The 16,613-nt window shown below is 43.8% G+C and overlaps 1 protein-coding gene across 1 annotated transcript in view; it reads left to right on the top strand.

The window, feature by feature from the left end:
- Window positions 1-13,203, top strand: part of myocd (myocardin) — a gene marked incomplete at its 5' end in the record, with an annotated part of 54,771 nt that extends 41,568 nt beyond the window's left edge. Inside the window, 11 exons of the mRNA XM_084568159.1 lie at window positions 94-249; window positions 4,118-4,302; window positions 5,271-5,375; window positions 5,471-5,799; window positions 5,898-6,054; window positions 6,152-6,685; window positions 6,809-7,309; window positions 8,620-8,766; window positions 9,149-9,277; window positions 10,521-10,578; window positions 10,715-13,203. Of these exons, the coding sequence (XP_084424285.1) occupies window positions 94-249; window positions 4,118-4,302; window positions 5,271-5,375; window positions 5,471-5,799; window positions 5,898-6,054; window positions 6,152-6,685; window positions 6,809-7,309; window positions 8,620-8,766; window positions 9,149-9,277; window positions 10,521-10,578; window positions 10,715-11,331 (2,918 nt within the window). The 3' untranslated portion in view covers window positions 11,332-13,203. The remainder of the gene's footprint in view (window positions 1-93; window positions 250-4,117; window positions 4,303-5,270; window positions 5,376-5,470; window positions 5,800-5,897; window positions 6,055-6,151; window positions 6,686-6,808; window positions 7,310-8,619; window positions 8,767-9,148; window positions 9,278-10,520; window positions 10,579-10,714) is intronic.
- Window positions 13,204-16,613: the final 3,410 nt, after the last annotated feature.

The raw sequence follows: 16,613 nt of genomic DNA, 5'->3' as shown, positions 1-16,613 counted from the left end.
AGTAGTACTGCAGTATATTGAGATGTGTTTAAGTAGTGTTTCCCTGGTGTGTCCCATGTTGTTGATGTTGTGGTCCTCCTCTGTGTTATCCAGACCTGGCCTCAGACGGCTCCTCTCTGGAGGCCCAGATGAGGCTAAAGCGAGCCCGGCTCGCCGAGGACCTGAATGAGAAGCTGGCTCTCAGGCCGGGGCCCCTGGAGCTGGTCCAAAAGAATATCATTCCCCTTGACTCTGCCGTCACAATGACAGGTATCAGAGGACAGATCCCGGCGCGTGGTGCAACACACCTGTAACACCTGCTGCATCTCAACCTGTGTGACTCCACGTTGTGTGTGTTTGGCGTAGCTTCAGAGAGTGTGCTTAAGGAAAAGGAAAGCTCTCGCGCCTCACTGTGTATTTTTGTACTCATTAACTGAGCGGTGCGTTTATGAAGATCATAATTTACTCAAACATGCACGGCACTTTAATGAGTTCACTGCTGGACACTAACACAGTAATCGTTTCTCCTGCACAAAATGCAAATGACATACTAGTTTGCCTCTTGAAAATGCAGGTAAAGACCTGTAAAGCATCTAAAAACCTCCTGTCCTTTAATCAATCCTGCAGAGACACAGGGAAACAAGACACGTGAAGCACCGAACGCAAGTGCACGCTTCTTGAGCTTTCCAAAAAACAGAAATTGCTTCAGAAGTCTCTCTTTAAATCTGAACAAAGGGAAACACGTAAATTAGTGGCCTGTGACAGGCATTTTGCAGACTGCATTAGAGATCTCCATCCAGAACAATTAGCTTTATAAATATCAAATATAAATTTGCTTCATCAGGGCTTTAGCAAACCGGATGATGGGAAAACCCTTTATTAATCATTTACTACCTTTTACAATTGAAGCAGGTGTGACAATATGAAGATTTATTCTTCTTTAGAGAACCCAGAGCCTGAAACCCCCAGAGCAAGCACTAGGGCGACGGTAGCAAGAACAAATTTCCTTTTAACAGGCAGAAGCCTTGAGCAGAACCCAGCACATATGGAGGGACCCATGTGATTGAGGCCGGCTGGGGAGAGACAGAAAAAGAGATAGTAGAAGAAGAAGAGCAGCAGGAGGAACGTGATGATACATACATCTATTCATGATACAAGCAAGAGTAAAAGGTATATGGGAGTGACAGAGCACAAAACCTGTTGGTGACAATAGTAGTTCTATTACAGGTGAGTTAGTTGGTTTAATAGAAAGGACAACCAAGGATTTTTCACAACCCAAATGTATTATTCAAGCCATTTGTTACACATTTTTGAAAAAAGAGTTTCCCTGAATGTTTTTTTACACGTGCTGGTAATCCAGCATGTAATCCATTGCACGGGGGATACCCTTCATTAATTTTTAGTCATGCTTACTCCAGAAAATAGCTCGAGATCTCGAGATCTCTCCACAACAATGTTGTTATTTTGGCTCTGAAAAGGCTAATTTTATCCGGAAAAAAAGATGTGCTTTGTCAGCCGTGTTTACAAATGTATATTGTGGACTCAAGTGTTTTGGGGAGCCCTCTTGAGACGTCCACCTCCTCCAGTGTTTGATTTAAAGAAACGCTCAGCATGTACGCTCTGACAGCGCCTGTGATTTAGCGCAGCGCGGCGCGTCAGGCCTGGGCCGTCCCACTGCAACGCTCTGACCTCGCACTGTTTGTCTTCCAACCCCAACGTGTTACTCACTCTCTCTCTATATATCATTCTTGGCAGAGCGACTAGTGTTCTTCAGACTTTGGTGTCTTGGGGTTTTTATGTTTGCCCCCTTGAGCTTCCAGTAAACATGTTGTGTAAAGGAGCTGGCGGTCGGCTGGTTTACACTACCTCTGCAGGAGGAGGGGAACTCCGTTTATTGAGATGAACAGCAGCTGTATTTTGGTTCCAGCTTTTTTCTTTAGAAGTGCGCAATGTGTGTTTGAGCCTCAGTGCATCCTTGTGTATGGTATGTGGGCGTACCTGTGTGCATGTTTGTACCCACCATGTCCTCCACCTCCTCAGCTCCTTTGTCTCGGCTTTACCCGGCTCCAGTCAGCCACCTACAAAGCTCCATGACAAGACCAGGCTGCTGCATTCCCCCTCGCCTGCAGCATTAACCCCTCACCTTAAAGCTCTACATCTCCGTGCACAACACTCCCAATGATTGTTTCAACCTCTGTCCGGTAATTTTGGAAACTGTGTGACCTGCCATAACTTCTAAACCAGCCACTTGAGAAGAGGAAGTGTGCGCAGCGTGCCGATTTCCTGCAATTCTGCCAACTCAATCTCCCGGTGACATGAAATTATCTTAAAGAGTCATGGAAACGGGACTGAATGCAACACCAAGCCCTGCACATTTGTCTTTGTGAGCGACTGCAGACGGTTAAACGTGAACAGGTGGGAGGAAATGACATTGAGGACAAAGCTGTGTACCGAGCTCTGTGTGTTAAGCTTTGTGCGTATTCCAAGGTCACTGAGTTGCACAGAACCAGCCTGGTACTGTGATTGAAACCAGGGTCTGTTCCTAGCTGTCACATGTTTGGATACAACAAGAGAATCATATACCCCTGCGCGCGCACACACACACACACACACACACACACACACACACACACACATACACACCAGCCTTTACCACCCTCCTCCCTTGGCTCAGTTAGATAGCGCTCTCAGCTGCTCCAATCAGAGCCGCGCTCCCTATCAGGCCGGCCAATCAGGAGCGTGGCGGAGGTAAAGTGGCTGTGTCAGTCTCTCACCCGTGCAGCGTAACACCTCCGAGCTAAGTGTCGCACTAGGTGTCAGTGAGTGACAGGCATTGTGTGAATATATGCAATATGCATCTAGTCAGCCTATAAATATCCTAACACTCAATGTACTTTCTGAGTACCATTTTTTTTTTTTAAATGCACAAAGTATTTAACACTACTTTTTCATTTAGAGAGAGGGCCCCAGCCACCAGAGAGGCCCCTGATAGATACCTTCCTCTTTTCGACCTCAGTTTTAATCCTGGCTTTAAAACAGCACTCAGTCCTTGTTGGGAACTAAAAGCGGGCTTTCAATTTCCCGAACACGTCCATTTAATAAGACGGACAACCTGCTCCACTTTAATAAAAGTTGCATGAGTTCAATGCTAATTCACTCACAGAGACGTGGGCTGGCAGCTTGAGCATCTCTGAAATCCAAATCATGCTAGATGCCGCTTCAAGATTAGTCAAGCAGCTGCCTTTAGCCAACTATTGTTTCAGTTTATGATGCGCTCTAGTGGTGCGTGAAGTACAAACAAACATACTGCAATTAATGAAATTACCTCAGACTAATTGTCAGGTGACTTATGACCCTTGGAAAGCCTGAGGGGCACCTTATGCTGATTCCCTTGTTTGAAAACAAATCGGGACTTTTGTAGATGTAGCCATAAAGTTTACTGGCAATATAAAGATTCTCAGTTAAGAGCTGAGGCTGATTGACTCTTTTTTTCCCCCCCGTGTGATGAGGGATTATTAGTAGCAGAGCATGTGATCTGTGGGTGATCATCTCTGATTGCTGTGGTTTTTATCTATAAACTTTCACTGCTCGTGTTTCTTGCTCCATCAAACTAACATCTGACAATAGATTTAATCAACGTAATATCATGGCAGTCAATAGAAACGGCGGCCAGACAATTAAAGCATGGGTTTATCACATTAAATTCTGCTCTGTTTTTAGTCTTTCTTGTCCTAGTTATGTCTGGTATCCCATGTGTATCCACTTGTGGTCTCTGGATGTGCCATCTGCATACTTACATCCAGTCCATTTCCATTTGCACATGCTTTTAAAATCAGCTGCATGGTGCATCCCAGGTGAACAGATGCTGTTACTTTTGTTGTACTTGCTTGACTGAACAGAAGAGATGTGTGACTTTTCAGCTCGCTGGGTGGATGTTTCTCTTTAGAATGTGGTCATGCATTTACACGTGCTGAGATGTGATCACGACGCCTCCAAGTGTGGTCCGACCGATCGGATCTGGCCCCAGTGCATTAACACGGGTTTTACCCTGTATTTTCCGAATACCAGTTTCATGGTAATAGCAAGTTTAAATGAAAGCAATGCATGACACAACCTCTCTGTTTTTGCTCTTTCACAGTAAACCATGGCAAGTTCCCAAAGCAAGAGGACTCTTATGCATTTGAGGAGGACAGCAGCAGCGAGAGTCTGTCTCCAGAGCAGCACCACAGTGATGAGTCGCAGGGCTCTGCCTGCCCTTCGTCTGAGCCTGTTGGCAGTACGGCCTCCTCCTCCTCCTCACCTGCCCTCACCAGCCCACGACAGGTGAAAAAAATAAAGCGCACACACAAACCTTATCCGCCTGCTTTGGTCCTTCCACTTCTTTGCTCCCGGCTTTGCTTCTTCTGCCCTCCTGTGGTGGCAGAGTGAACTCCACCACCCCCCCTCCTCTGCTTTCCACCGACCGTTGGGCTGAGATGAACTAGGCAGGTGACGCATTCCGACGCAGCCGTCCCGCCGGCGCAGCTGCCTCCATATCCTCGCTGCTTACCTTTCACTCATCATGACCTCATTCCAACGGTCGCCACCACTCACCACAGTCACTTGACTGAAATTCACGCCAGGACACAGTTGTTTACACCTCCCAGACTCGCGTCTTATAAATGGTCCAACTGAATCATCAGCAGCAGCTTTCTCCGTGTCATTTTAGTCTTAAATGTCTGTTTAGAGCTTTTTGAAATTCTTCAGCGGCGATGAAAGAAAATAAAAATCAATAAATGAGCATTTTTTGGGATAATTATTCAATTTGGATTACAAACTGACTGTCAGTCTCGCTGCCAGCTCAGCTCAACTCTATAATCACGAATGACAAATGAGTATTACAGGGAGGTGAGGCAAACAGATGCAGTCAGACCAAAAATGCATAAAATCTAACAATGGAAAAAATGCTTTGAAAATATTCAAGTAAATAAAATCTTACATTTATTATATATACTATCATGCACTTGTTTAGTATTGTTGGGCGGCGGCAAGTGTCTGTGAGTGATTTGGATACTATAAAACAGCTGTTCTGTTCTAAACCGTGTAAAGTGCATTCTTCCTGTGCAACATATTTGTGTGCAACCAAAACACAATGTGTTTTAAAATACACCCACCAGCTAGTAATAGTCTATAATTCCTGATTTCTTCAGTATGGCTTTTGCTAGTTGAGTATTCCATCACATTTGTTACAAACATTCACGATCCTCATGAAAATTTGCAAAAGCATGAATCTTGTTTTTATCACCGGACAGGGTGGTGCAACAAGAGACCCACCTGATCAAAGCCAGGATGAAGGGCTGTCTGGTGCCAACAACAGCCAGGCTACTCCCCCAATACCAGTCCCTGCTATTGTCAAGGTCAGCCAGTCCTTAAACTTGTCTTTCTTTTACACGTTTACATTTTTTTTCCAAATCCCCGGCTTAGACCGTCTCACCTTCCTTACCTTAAACAGTCCAAGACGTCCGACAAGAACCGACACAAGAAGCCCAAAGATGTGAAGCCTAAAGTGAAGAAGCTCAAGTACCACCAGTACATTCCTCCGGACCAGAAGGCGGAGAAGTCCCCTCCGCCCATGGACTCGGCCTACGCCAGACTCCTCCAGCAGCAGCAGCTCTTCCTGCAGCTGCAGATCCTCAGCCAGCAGAAACACGCTCACACGCATCCACAGACGCAGCAGTCGCAGCAGCACGCGCACCCTCCACAGACGCAGGCCCAGGCCCAGGCTCAGCAGAGGCAGCCCGCTTTCAGTTACCAGCCTCACCCACAGGCCCACAACCAGAAGTAAGTCTCACTCACTCAAATGACAGTGAGCACATCTGAGAAAAGATCAAGCTGCCTCTGGCCTGTGTGACTAACCCACTTGAACCATTCACTTCCAGAGCAACCAGTGAGCAGTTATCAGCTTGCACGTCCAGTGGCCCGTCCAGCACAGTCAACAGTAACTCGTCCTCTCCCATCAAGAACACGTATCCCAACCAAAGCAACATCTCACCAGCCAAACCTGGGCCGCTGCCTGCTAATCTGGACGACCTAAAAGTAGGTGTTAATGGAAATACAAATCAGATAAACAATCTTCAATGTGAATACTTATACTAGTCCAGTTATTATATATGTATTTTTTTTACTCGGTAAGGTTTCAGAGCTCAGGCAGCACCTGCGCATCCGTGGCATGCCTGTCTCAGGGACCAAGACTGCCCTCATCGAGCGTCTCCGGCCCTTCAAAGACTCCAATGCTGGCTCCTCGCCTTCAGGATCCTCCGACATAACAACCGTGACCTTCCCCGTCACGCCCACAGGGTCCATGTCCTCCTACCAGTCTCCGTCCTCCTCCAGCGCCCTATCACATGGTGGATACTTCCCATACCCCAGCACTTCCTCAACCCCACCCATCTCGCCGGCCTCCTCGGAGCTGTCCCTCAGCGGCTCGCTCCCTGACAGCTTCAGCGACGTGCCCATGTCCTCGCCAACTCAGTTCACCCTGCAGCCGTCCCCGGCACAGCTCGGCATGGAGGACGGAGGGGGAGGCGTCGGCTTGGGCGGTGGAGGACAGCGGGCGGCGGAGGGTGGAGGTATGGATGGTCTGGATGCTGAGAAAGATAAGATGCTGGTGGAAAAGCAGAAAGTGATCGAGGAGCTGACGTGGAAGCTGCACCAGGAGCAGAGACAGGTGGGAAACTCTCTCTTAGCATGTTAGTGTATTTATTTTCTGTCCATAAAATACAGGCTCTGGGTTCTGTTAAGTGTCTTGAGACTGATCGATTCATTGACCTCTGTGACCATGCATTGTTAGGTTGAAGAGCTGAAGATGCAGCTCCACAAGAGGAAACGCTGTTACGGGGCTACACAGGACACTGCCCCTGCACCATCTCACCCCTCCATGCACCACCAGCAGCAGACTCAAGCCTTGATGGGCCATAATTTTTTTGGGGTGACAATAAAGCAGGAGCCCATGTCCATGTCCTCCAGCTGCCCTCTGTCCTCCCCGAAACAGCTCAAGAGCCCTCCTGGCAGCTGCATGGAGGACATGGGACACCGCAACAACCCCATCCCTAACATGGGAGGCCCCGGTGGGCCACAATGTATGGACACAGGCCCTTCCTCTGGCAGTCCCTCCACGATGTCTGCCTTCCTCAGCCCTCAGTGCTCACCGCAAGACTCTCCTATTGGAAAACCTTCGAGCAGCCCTCAGCCTTCATCTCCTAATAACCCCTACCTGCTGACTCCTCCACTGGGAAGAGATGGATGCGGTCACCCCCACACCCAGGGCAACAACAGGGCACGCAACATGCAGGTACGATGCCTTTATGACTAGAAGTCATATACAATATCAACTGACAAAAACAATAGTAATCTAAGACACAATGTCAAAAACGTTATTCAGCTGTGTTGCCTGATTTGATGGACACTCCACTCAGTACCCAGAAGAAAGAGATATTTCTCCAAATGCAGTTGCAAACTAAAAACACTGGGTTTGGGCCTCTTATTATGCTCCAGTTTTTTGGTTTCTTTATTGTAATTAAGTGAACCCAAAACTGGTGAACAACGATGAAATATTATATCCACCACCACCACAAATTCACCAGTTTTTCAGGGGAGCCTAATATATTACTCTGAGCATTTTGCTGTTTTTACTTAATTTGCTTATAGTCTGGCATCATGTGCACTGGGTGTGCTTAGCACAAACCTAAAGATGCTAATATTGATGATATTTATCAATGCTGATGTTTCATGTTTCTCATCGTAGTTTAGCATGTTAGCGTGCTAACGTTTGCTAATTAGCCTTATTAGTAGGATAAGTACTGGACATCACTTAGGATAACATTTGACCACATAATGGTGTTATCAAAGTTCTTACCACTCTGTGGAATATACACAAGTTTTTATCGTATTAATAAAATTAATCCAATGAATCAAGAAATAGTAACCCAATGCACCATACGAGTTTCACAGAACCACACACTAGCTAAGCTAAAAAAATTTGCTAAATGACAATTCCCTTGATTTATCCTCTTCAACACCTCTGGAAATATGTCTGATCACAGTACACTGAAAACTGAGCTTAAACAAGCGAAAATAAAAGTAACAAAATGAGGGATGTATTACTTACAATAAGAAAATGTATCTGCTAATAGTAGAGACAAACTTTCCAGATTTTTTATAAAAAAAATAAATAAAAATTATTATCCTCAAATAACCTATAGATATCTCGAGCTTGGTGTTTGTAGACACAAAAGAACAGTTTACTCAATAGCAACTGTACTGTCATTGCTCTGTACTATAGTTCATCTGCAGGTGTGTGTAATTGCTATGCTGTGTTGCAAAACTGACAATAAATCAGTGAACTGCATTTGGTCATGATCTGTTTTAATACCGTAAGAGATAAGAGGAGAAGATGATGGTAATAAGACAAATTTTAACTTTGACAAAGTAGTTTTGAAGTTTCTAGTAGAATTATCTTGGTTGACAAAAACAAGCAGATTTTGTTTTGATTTAAGATATCTCATCTTAGTTAGATTTTAGTTTTTGCAGTGTATATCTGAATATTAGGTTGGTGTGTGTTGTTTTCTAACACGTGGCTCCATCACCTTTGGCTGACTACAGATGCAGCAGAAGAGCGGCAGCCAGCCGGTGAACTGTTCTTATCCCTCTGACCAAAGAAGCCTTCAGGGAGTCTTTCCCAACTCAGCTGATTGTGGCTTTAACCACAGCGGCTCTACCAAGGCCCAGAGCCAGAATATGCAGCCCAAGGTAAACCTAATATCAGGATTACTAACGTTAGCAGTGTTGCCACGTCAGCGCCATGTACTTCACCTAAACCACCTCACATTCACATAACTGTTTTCCTCTTTCCTATTCATTTGTGACCTGTCTCTGACTCCGTGTAATTGTCTTTTGTCAGGTTCATTGTCACCCGTCATAGCTCCATACCTGTTTCCATCACACATTCCTTCACAAGTCGTTTACTTTTCCCTCCAAAGAACACAACGCCAACCCATATTTAACAGTCAAATATTCAATGAGATGAGATCGTTCCAACATGAGGGTCTGATTCGTAGCTTTTTTTATCTGCTATACTCTCACATTGGGTAAGCTCCCCTATAATATTGTCACTTTTCACTTTCTCATATAGATGTCAGTATTGCCATCTCCTCGGCATGTTGGCCAAAAGTGCCAGGTCTCTCCCCCTGCCTTCAGTAGCTCAGAATCAGACGCATCTGACTTAAGACAGCCCCCATGCTATGAGGATGCAGTCAAGCAGGTAAACCCAAATCCATGCTAAAGTTCAGTAGAGATGGCTGGCCAGAAATCTTATTTTACCTTTCGGCGTTGCTCTAATTTCAGTTTGTCTTCTCTTTATGTTGTGTTGCACCACTTTTTGTCATCCATCGCTTTGTTCACTGCACAAACTTTGACCCTTTTTTACCAAGTCTGAGGTAGACTGGTGGTACAGACATTTTATGGGGGCAGACATAACCAGATCTTGGACTTTATGTTTAGTTCGATGAAGACCAGACTTCCTGTTGTAATTCATTCTTCTCATTTCATATGAGTAGAAACTACTTAGGACGATTTATATTTATAACTACTTTGGTCTACAAAATGGTGGAAAAAAACACTAAATAGTAAATAGTAAATAAGACTATATTTCCCCAAGTAAAAAGGTGTCATTTTAAATGTCTTGTTCTGCATGAACAACAGCCTAAAGCCCACACTATCATAAAAAAATAAATTATCACACTCATTAATCAAATGTGTTCACTAGAGCTTGAAAACATAAATAGAAAAGCTCCAAAACAAAAACCAGGACCTTGGGATATGGCTGTGCATTTGGTGTGTGACTTAAATTAGATGGATAAAAAATAAGATTTAATATTATAGCATGCATTCACATTTTTTAGAAGTGTCATTCACAATATTATAGGCACGACACAGTGCTAGCATGCTAGCTGCTAGCGCTCTCACTATCCTCATTTGTTAACTATGTTATTATGTTATTCCCTATATAAATTTAAAAAGTTAAACAGAAACGGCTTCCTGTCCCCAATTAAGGGTTTCAGCTTTCCAAAAATTAAGCGAACGTAGCATTAAGCTAACGTAGCATTAAGCTAACGTTAGCATAGTTGCAGTCACTTTTTTTAAGCTAACAATTACCCTTGGATATCAAATGTAGAAGTCACAAAGAGACTTCCAGAGTGCACTTCCAGTATTTCCAATGAAAACCTTTATCAGACTGGTGTTAGCATCCATGTAGTCTAGTTTACTGTTCTTGTTCTTACGCTAGAAAACCAAATTAAGGCAAATTTGCCACAACCAATTGACTGGTTTGTCAGCAGGAAAATGTTTGTGGTACCATAACTCCATTCTGCATGTCTTAGTGGTACTAGTTGAAAACTTAATGGTTTTCAATGTAAAATCATTGGATGTATTTGGATTAAAAATCGAATTGTTACATATAACAGTGTTTAATTTATAAAAAGAATCACTCTCTGTCACTGTTACAGCAGCTGACCCGAAGCCAGCAGATGGACGAACTTCTGGACGTTCTCATAGAGAGTGGAGGTAAGGTGAAATACGATGAAATGTCAGCATCCAGACAGTTAAATCAAATGCCTCCTGTCAGTCGTCTTACCCGACGTATTGGTATTAGAGGCCACTACCTGCTGTGACCCTCCCTCCTCTCCTCTTTCTCTCCAAGAGATGCCAGCTAACGCCAGAGAAGAGAGGGAGAGGTCCTCTGTAACCAAAGTTGTGCCTCACATTACTGTGTCCCCAGGGTGTCCCGGCCTACTCATCCCGAGGTTCCACCGACACTACGAACAACTGTCCCCCACCCAGCTCCCTTACGACCACGCGGCCAATCACATCGCCGAGAGCCACCTGGAGACTCTGCTGGGCAATCCCATTGGCCGCGCAGGGGAGGTGGCCCTTCTCAAAATGGCTGCCGAGGATGGGGTCCAGGAAGACGAAGGGAACAGAGACGGCGAAGGGTACGGCAGCCCCCGCAACCACCATCGCCACCCTCACCATTCCCAACAGGACAAACTTCTGACCAACAGAGATCTGATGGACACTCCTTTGTCACCCATCAGCTCCAAGGCTTCCGCTGTCCCCGAGGTGCAGGGGATGGTCAGCATGACCTTCAGCGAGACGCCGTGGGAGACGATGGAGTGGCTGGACCTGACGCCGCCCAGTTCCGCCACTGCCTTCAGCGTTCCCCCACCCAGTGCGCCCAGCATTTTTAACACAGAGTTCCTGGACGTAACAGACATTAACTTGAACTCTGCCATGGACCTTCACCTGGAGCACTGGTGAAAGCAACACTGGCGCTGACACGCTGGTGAGCAACATGATAGCCATCAGTGGTTACACGCCAGATACCAGGAAGCTAGTAGCTTTACAGACTTCTGATTACCAGCTGTGATAGTACCAAAGAACTGTTGAATTCTACCCTTGACAGCTTCAGTCCAAGTGCCTGAGTTTGCTCCTCGCATTATTCAGTGGAATGTTCCATTAAGTAGACCGTCAGCCTACATCCAAAGATTGATGACAAAGCCAAAAGCTGAACTACACAATTATACCTTGACTTGTCCACTTCAGTCTCGTCATACCCAGAAACCAAAGACCAGGTGTTTTTAGAAACAATCTTTGTCCTTTTTAGACAACGATGCGCACAAATACCATGTGGGTATGGCAGTGGACATGACTACAGTGCTTTATGTCAACACTTTATGAAGTATCAGTGTTACACCACCTAGACTTGAAGACACAATTTGACAATCGTAAACTTGCTGAGTCTGTTTGTATTACTGGAAAAAAAAAACAACAACAACCCTGAGAGGAATTACAAGGTGAATTGGATCGCTTAGTGAAGGCCATATTGTAAATATCACAACTATGTACTGACAGAGACAAGTTGACGTCTGCATATTTTGTCAGTGGCGTGGGAGAAGACACAAACCACAGAGCAAGTGGACTGTGTAATCGGTTCATGATTTGATGTAAATATGATTTAAAAAAAAAAAAAAAGAAAACTCACTGTGCACCTCTAGCTTAAATACACACTTGTCACAGTTTGCTTGAGCTTAGAATATGCGCGTAGAAATTGTTGTCCTTTGGAGGACCTGTTTTTAATCCAAATTTATTCTCACATTTATCCACGGGAGGACGCTATGGAGAGAGGATCTTTGAAAATCCCTCTGGTCTTATCAGTTTTCATGGGCAGACGTAATGTGCCTTGTTTGCAACAGATTTTTATTCCAAACTGTTCCATATCAATTATCCCTTTTACAATTTTATATTAAATGTCTATTCCCTGGTGTGAATTTAGAAAAGCTCCAACACAAGTCAGTTCTTCTTTAGTTGTGAAATTGGACAATAAAAACACAACTTCATCTCCATAATTTTTTTTTTTTTTTTTTTTTTTGTCATTGCAAATTTCACCATTTGTGTTTACAGGCCAATCACAGTTATTTATTTTGTGCTTTTATATTTATACTTGATCTTGTATTTATACTGACATTCCTATCTAACGGATTGGGGCTCTTTTTTTTTTTTTATTTACCCGAAACACTTTGGAAAACTGCCATTATTATCGACCACTGACATTTCTTCGTGAATCAGTTCTCTTAAAAATGCAATGCTGAGTGAAGGAACCACTCTGAAAAGCCATGCTTTCTTAAATCACCTTTCCTTAAAGAATCATATGATTTGGAGATGTCCAATGATAGCACTTGTGAATAGGAAAATGTAATATATTCAGATCTTTACTGTGAATGCTGCATATTATCTTCCACCACAGCCAGCGTCCTGGACACACAGCGGTTAGGCTCAGACACCTTTACAGTTTCAGTTTTGGTCGTGGTTTTACATGCGTAGAAAACGTGCATAGAAGTTGGTCATTTTGGAAAATACAGTAAGCATGATCACTGTCTGAGAGTTAGATGGAAAAAAATCTCTGTCCGTGGTTACAACATGGGAAGCTTCCACAATGCTCTGTTCTTCATCTGGTGACATCAGCCGCCATCCACGAGGCAACTGTTGGTGTCTAGGATCCACCGACGCTAGCATTCTCGAAAACAAACCAGCAGACAAACGGGCAAAAGCATAAAGAAAAGCTGAGGCCATTGGGAATCGTCCTCAGACTTATTGTGAATTCACAAACTCCATTAGACTAAATAGAGTATATTAACCAACCAAGTGGCTTTGCATTTGTTAAAACGGCTGAAAAAAAAAAAAACGTCACAGCTTGGAAACTCAGAGCTTAAGGAACATTTCCAATTATGCGGGGGGGGGGCGCGGCGCGGTCTCGTCTCGTGACAGCGTCAAAAATCTGCCTAATGACACTTCTAATTTACTCCATCAGTAGTCCTCTCAACTCTCAACAAGCTACAGTTATTTTAACAGATAACTCAACAGTTGCTAATTGTTTTGTTGAACCTGACACATAACTTCTCAAAAAATGACTGTCGGTGTTCATTTTGATACCTGGTGCTAACTTAGTCTTTGACAGAATTAATACTACTAGTTGTTTTTTTTTTTTGTTTGTTTTTTCCAATATTTTGAACATATGGTACGTATCCCAATCTTTAAGCTAGGCTAAACTAAGCTAAGCTAAGCTAAGCATAGCATTTCTTGGCTACAGCTTCATATATATATTGGAAGGTGGTGTTTTTTTCATCTAACTCGCAGAAAATAAAGTCAATAAGACTCTTTATTTTCCCCAAAATGTCTAACTGCTTCTTTAAGTGCACTGGGCCATACATTTCCTGCATTTACATTTCTATTCTCTGTGAACATAGGTTTCACTTGGTGTTCTGTCTTGACCAAATATTGTTTTTTTTCCTGTTACCTATGAAGTGTTGCACTTGTTTGATGGGTTCCAAGATTACACGTAGGCCATTAACGCCCATCTGGCCACAAATGACAAAACTGATACTTCCAGTCTTCTCTTGTAAGGTGTCTGCCTTGGATTTTGCAATAATTCTCCCTTGTCAAGAAAAAGAAAAAAATCACATCTGACAGAAGCTTCCATGTTGCTTGGCCACCGAGTTGCTTTACTATTGTACAAAACAGTATTTTGCCTGCATCCATGTATACTACAGACAGAAGAGCAATAAACTTATCACAGCAAAATCATTTCTGCATGTTTTTTTTATTCATGTCCAATTCACAAGAAGCACACAATACAGGTTTTCAATCTTTTCCACGGGAACTTTATTTGTAACCCTCGATAAAGATACAATATAATATTCACTGCCCTTAGATTACCCTGGAGATTCATGTCCACCAGTGGTAAGTTAGCTTCCCGGAAACACGTCCCACGACAGAGGAACAGACCCAGAGACGGCTCCGTCTGTGGGCTTTCTCGGGGGTTTGCACCATTTCGCATTACAGACAGATGGAAAGAAGAGAGAGTCTGCTCTACGGAGCATCTCCGCCAGCTCGGATGTCACGTTCACCCTCCCAAACGAGCCACAAGTATTCAACAAGTGAGCATTTAACAGCCCCTGCCAACATACCCCAACCACAGCAGCCACTTTCAAACTTATCTGACAACTGCAGAGGCTACTGTTTTACGAGTTAAATAAGACATGAAGAGGAGCTCCCTTGTTTTCTGCTAATTAAGTGCAGTTCAGGTTTCGCTGGGAGTACGACTGATGAAGGTTACTTTTTTGGTTTTGGAGCTTCCCCCGTACGTAGGACCATTCTTTGTCTAATCTGTCCCTTACAGGTGCCACGTGTATGAAAGTCCAAATGACAGGAGTGGCCCTTTAAGCAGAACATGTCTGCAATAAAACTAAATGTATTAAAGCAAGGTTGAAGTCGATCAGTGATGAAAACAGTCCTCACCTATTTTCCACATCGAGTTCAAAGACAGACAGACTTTGTACTTTTATTACCGTGTACTTTGGCTTATTATCATGCAGGCTCTCTCACATTGAATGATTTCTGGCATTTGCTATGTTACCAAGTATAAAGAAACTACAACTGTCTCAATCAACAAATCCCATTTTTTTGGCTCAGTCCCACATTCACCATCACTCATGGCCAATGTGTATTAATTCATTTCCATCTGCATGAGTTCTCATCTGTTTTTAGACATTTCTGAGACTTTTTCACTTTGTATTTGTGAGCTGTTTCCAAACATTTGCCGTACAGTACATCTTTAGTGAAATCAATGGGCTCAGGGCCACAAGCAAGGCGGACGAGAGACGTACAAATTATTGCATCGTTGGTTTTGGTGTTTTCATAAAGTTAGTTCCAAGAACAAAACCCCCGCCTTCTGAATGTATTTATTCCATGACGTGTTTCTACAGTGTCCTACGTGTTGAAGGACCATCATACATACAGACATTTTGGTTAAGTAGCTAATTCCAAATAGTGTAACATTCGTCTTTCCCTTCTGCGAGTGAGAGACCCCGCCTGGTAAACGTGGCTTTCTGAGAGGGAATGGCGACAAGCGGATCTCAATCCACTCTAAGTTGCGGCCTCCCCTTGCTTTACCTGCCCCGGTATAGTAAAGATCAGCGCCGATGAAGGAAGACAAGGCGAGGCAAGGTATTCTGAACTACGGAGATGCATCCTGACTGTAATACATAGACTGGCGTGGAAACATTCTATCATCAGTGCAAGCCAGAGAGACATGCCGAGTCACAGAGGAACATGCCGAGTCCAGGCTGACCTTAAGGGTCAGAGAGCAGTAACGCTGTGAGGAGTGATCGTCCTCCTCTCCCGACAGTGTGGTTGGTGTGGAAGTGGATAGTTGGTGATTTAGCAGCATTTACAGTTATCGTTTTCTTTCTTTGACAGAAGACCCGTGGCCAGGACTTTTGAAGGTGTAGTTACTGCTTCTGTGATCAGTGTTGATGAGCAGTTTATCTATACAGTGCTATGACAGGCTGCTGAGGAGGCCTAAGGTTCATACTCAAACTGAAACATTTTCACGCCGCGCCCGTATCGCCTCCCCTGCTCCATTTGATCATCTGTGTTCAGGAATGAGCCTCAACTGTAGAGCAGAACCTGCCAGTACAGCAGATTAGATGTACTATATACAATACACATTTACATCAGTGGGCGTAATGTCCCAAAGTAACTTTACATCAGGCAATGTAGCACTGGATTGGCCCCAGTCGGTTATCATGTCGTCTATGTCACAAAACTAAGCAGCTTTCTTTCTGAAAAACCCTAAAACATTAATCATGCTTGATGGTACTTCTTTGAAAGATTTTTCTTTCTGGATAAAACCATTTTATGTTTTGTAGTGCAATGAAAATGGATTTTTCAGTCTGCTAGGTCTGCTACAACCGAATGCACACGTACCATTAGCTAGGAGAGACATAGCTCGTTTGATTTGTATATGTGAAACAAACGTTAAACTTTATTATATATATAAATTATTTAATATTTATTTGTGTCGTACAAAATAAGCAAAGTTATGGATTTCCGAATGTCCAGTGCGTTGTTAGCCAAGCTCTGATGCTAACGTGATCCTTTCTCATCTACTGTACGTAAGATACGTTTAGCTAGGCTTCTTTTAGCTAAGCTTCTTTTAGCTAGCGCTCGCTGCTCCATCAAAAATACAATAAACATGACTT

The sequence above is a fragment of the Chelon labrosus genome, assembly GCF_963514085.1.
Source record: "Chelon labrosus genome assembly, chromosome: 19".
Taxonomy (NCBI): domain Eukaryota; kingdom Metazoa; phylum Chordata; class Actinopteri; order Mugiliformes; family Mugilidae; genus Chelon; species Chelon labrosus.
The sequence above is the reverse complement of the archived record's forward strand: the minus strand, read 5'-3'. Positions and strand labels throughout refer to the sequence as shown.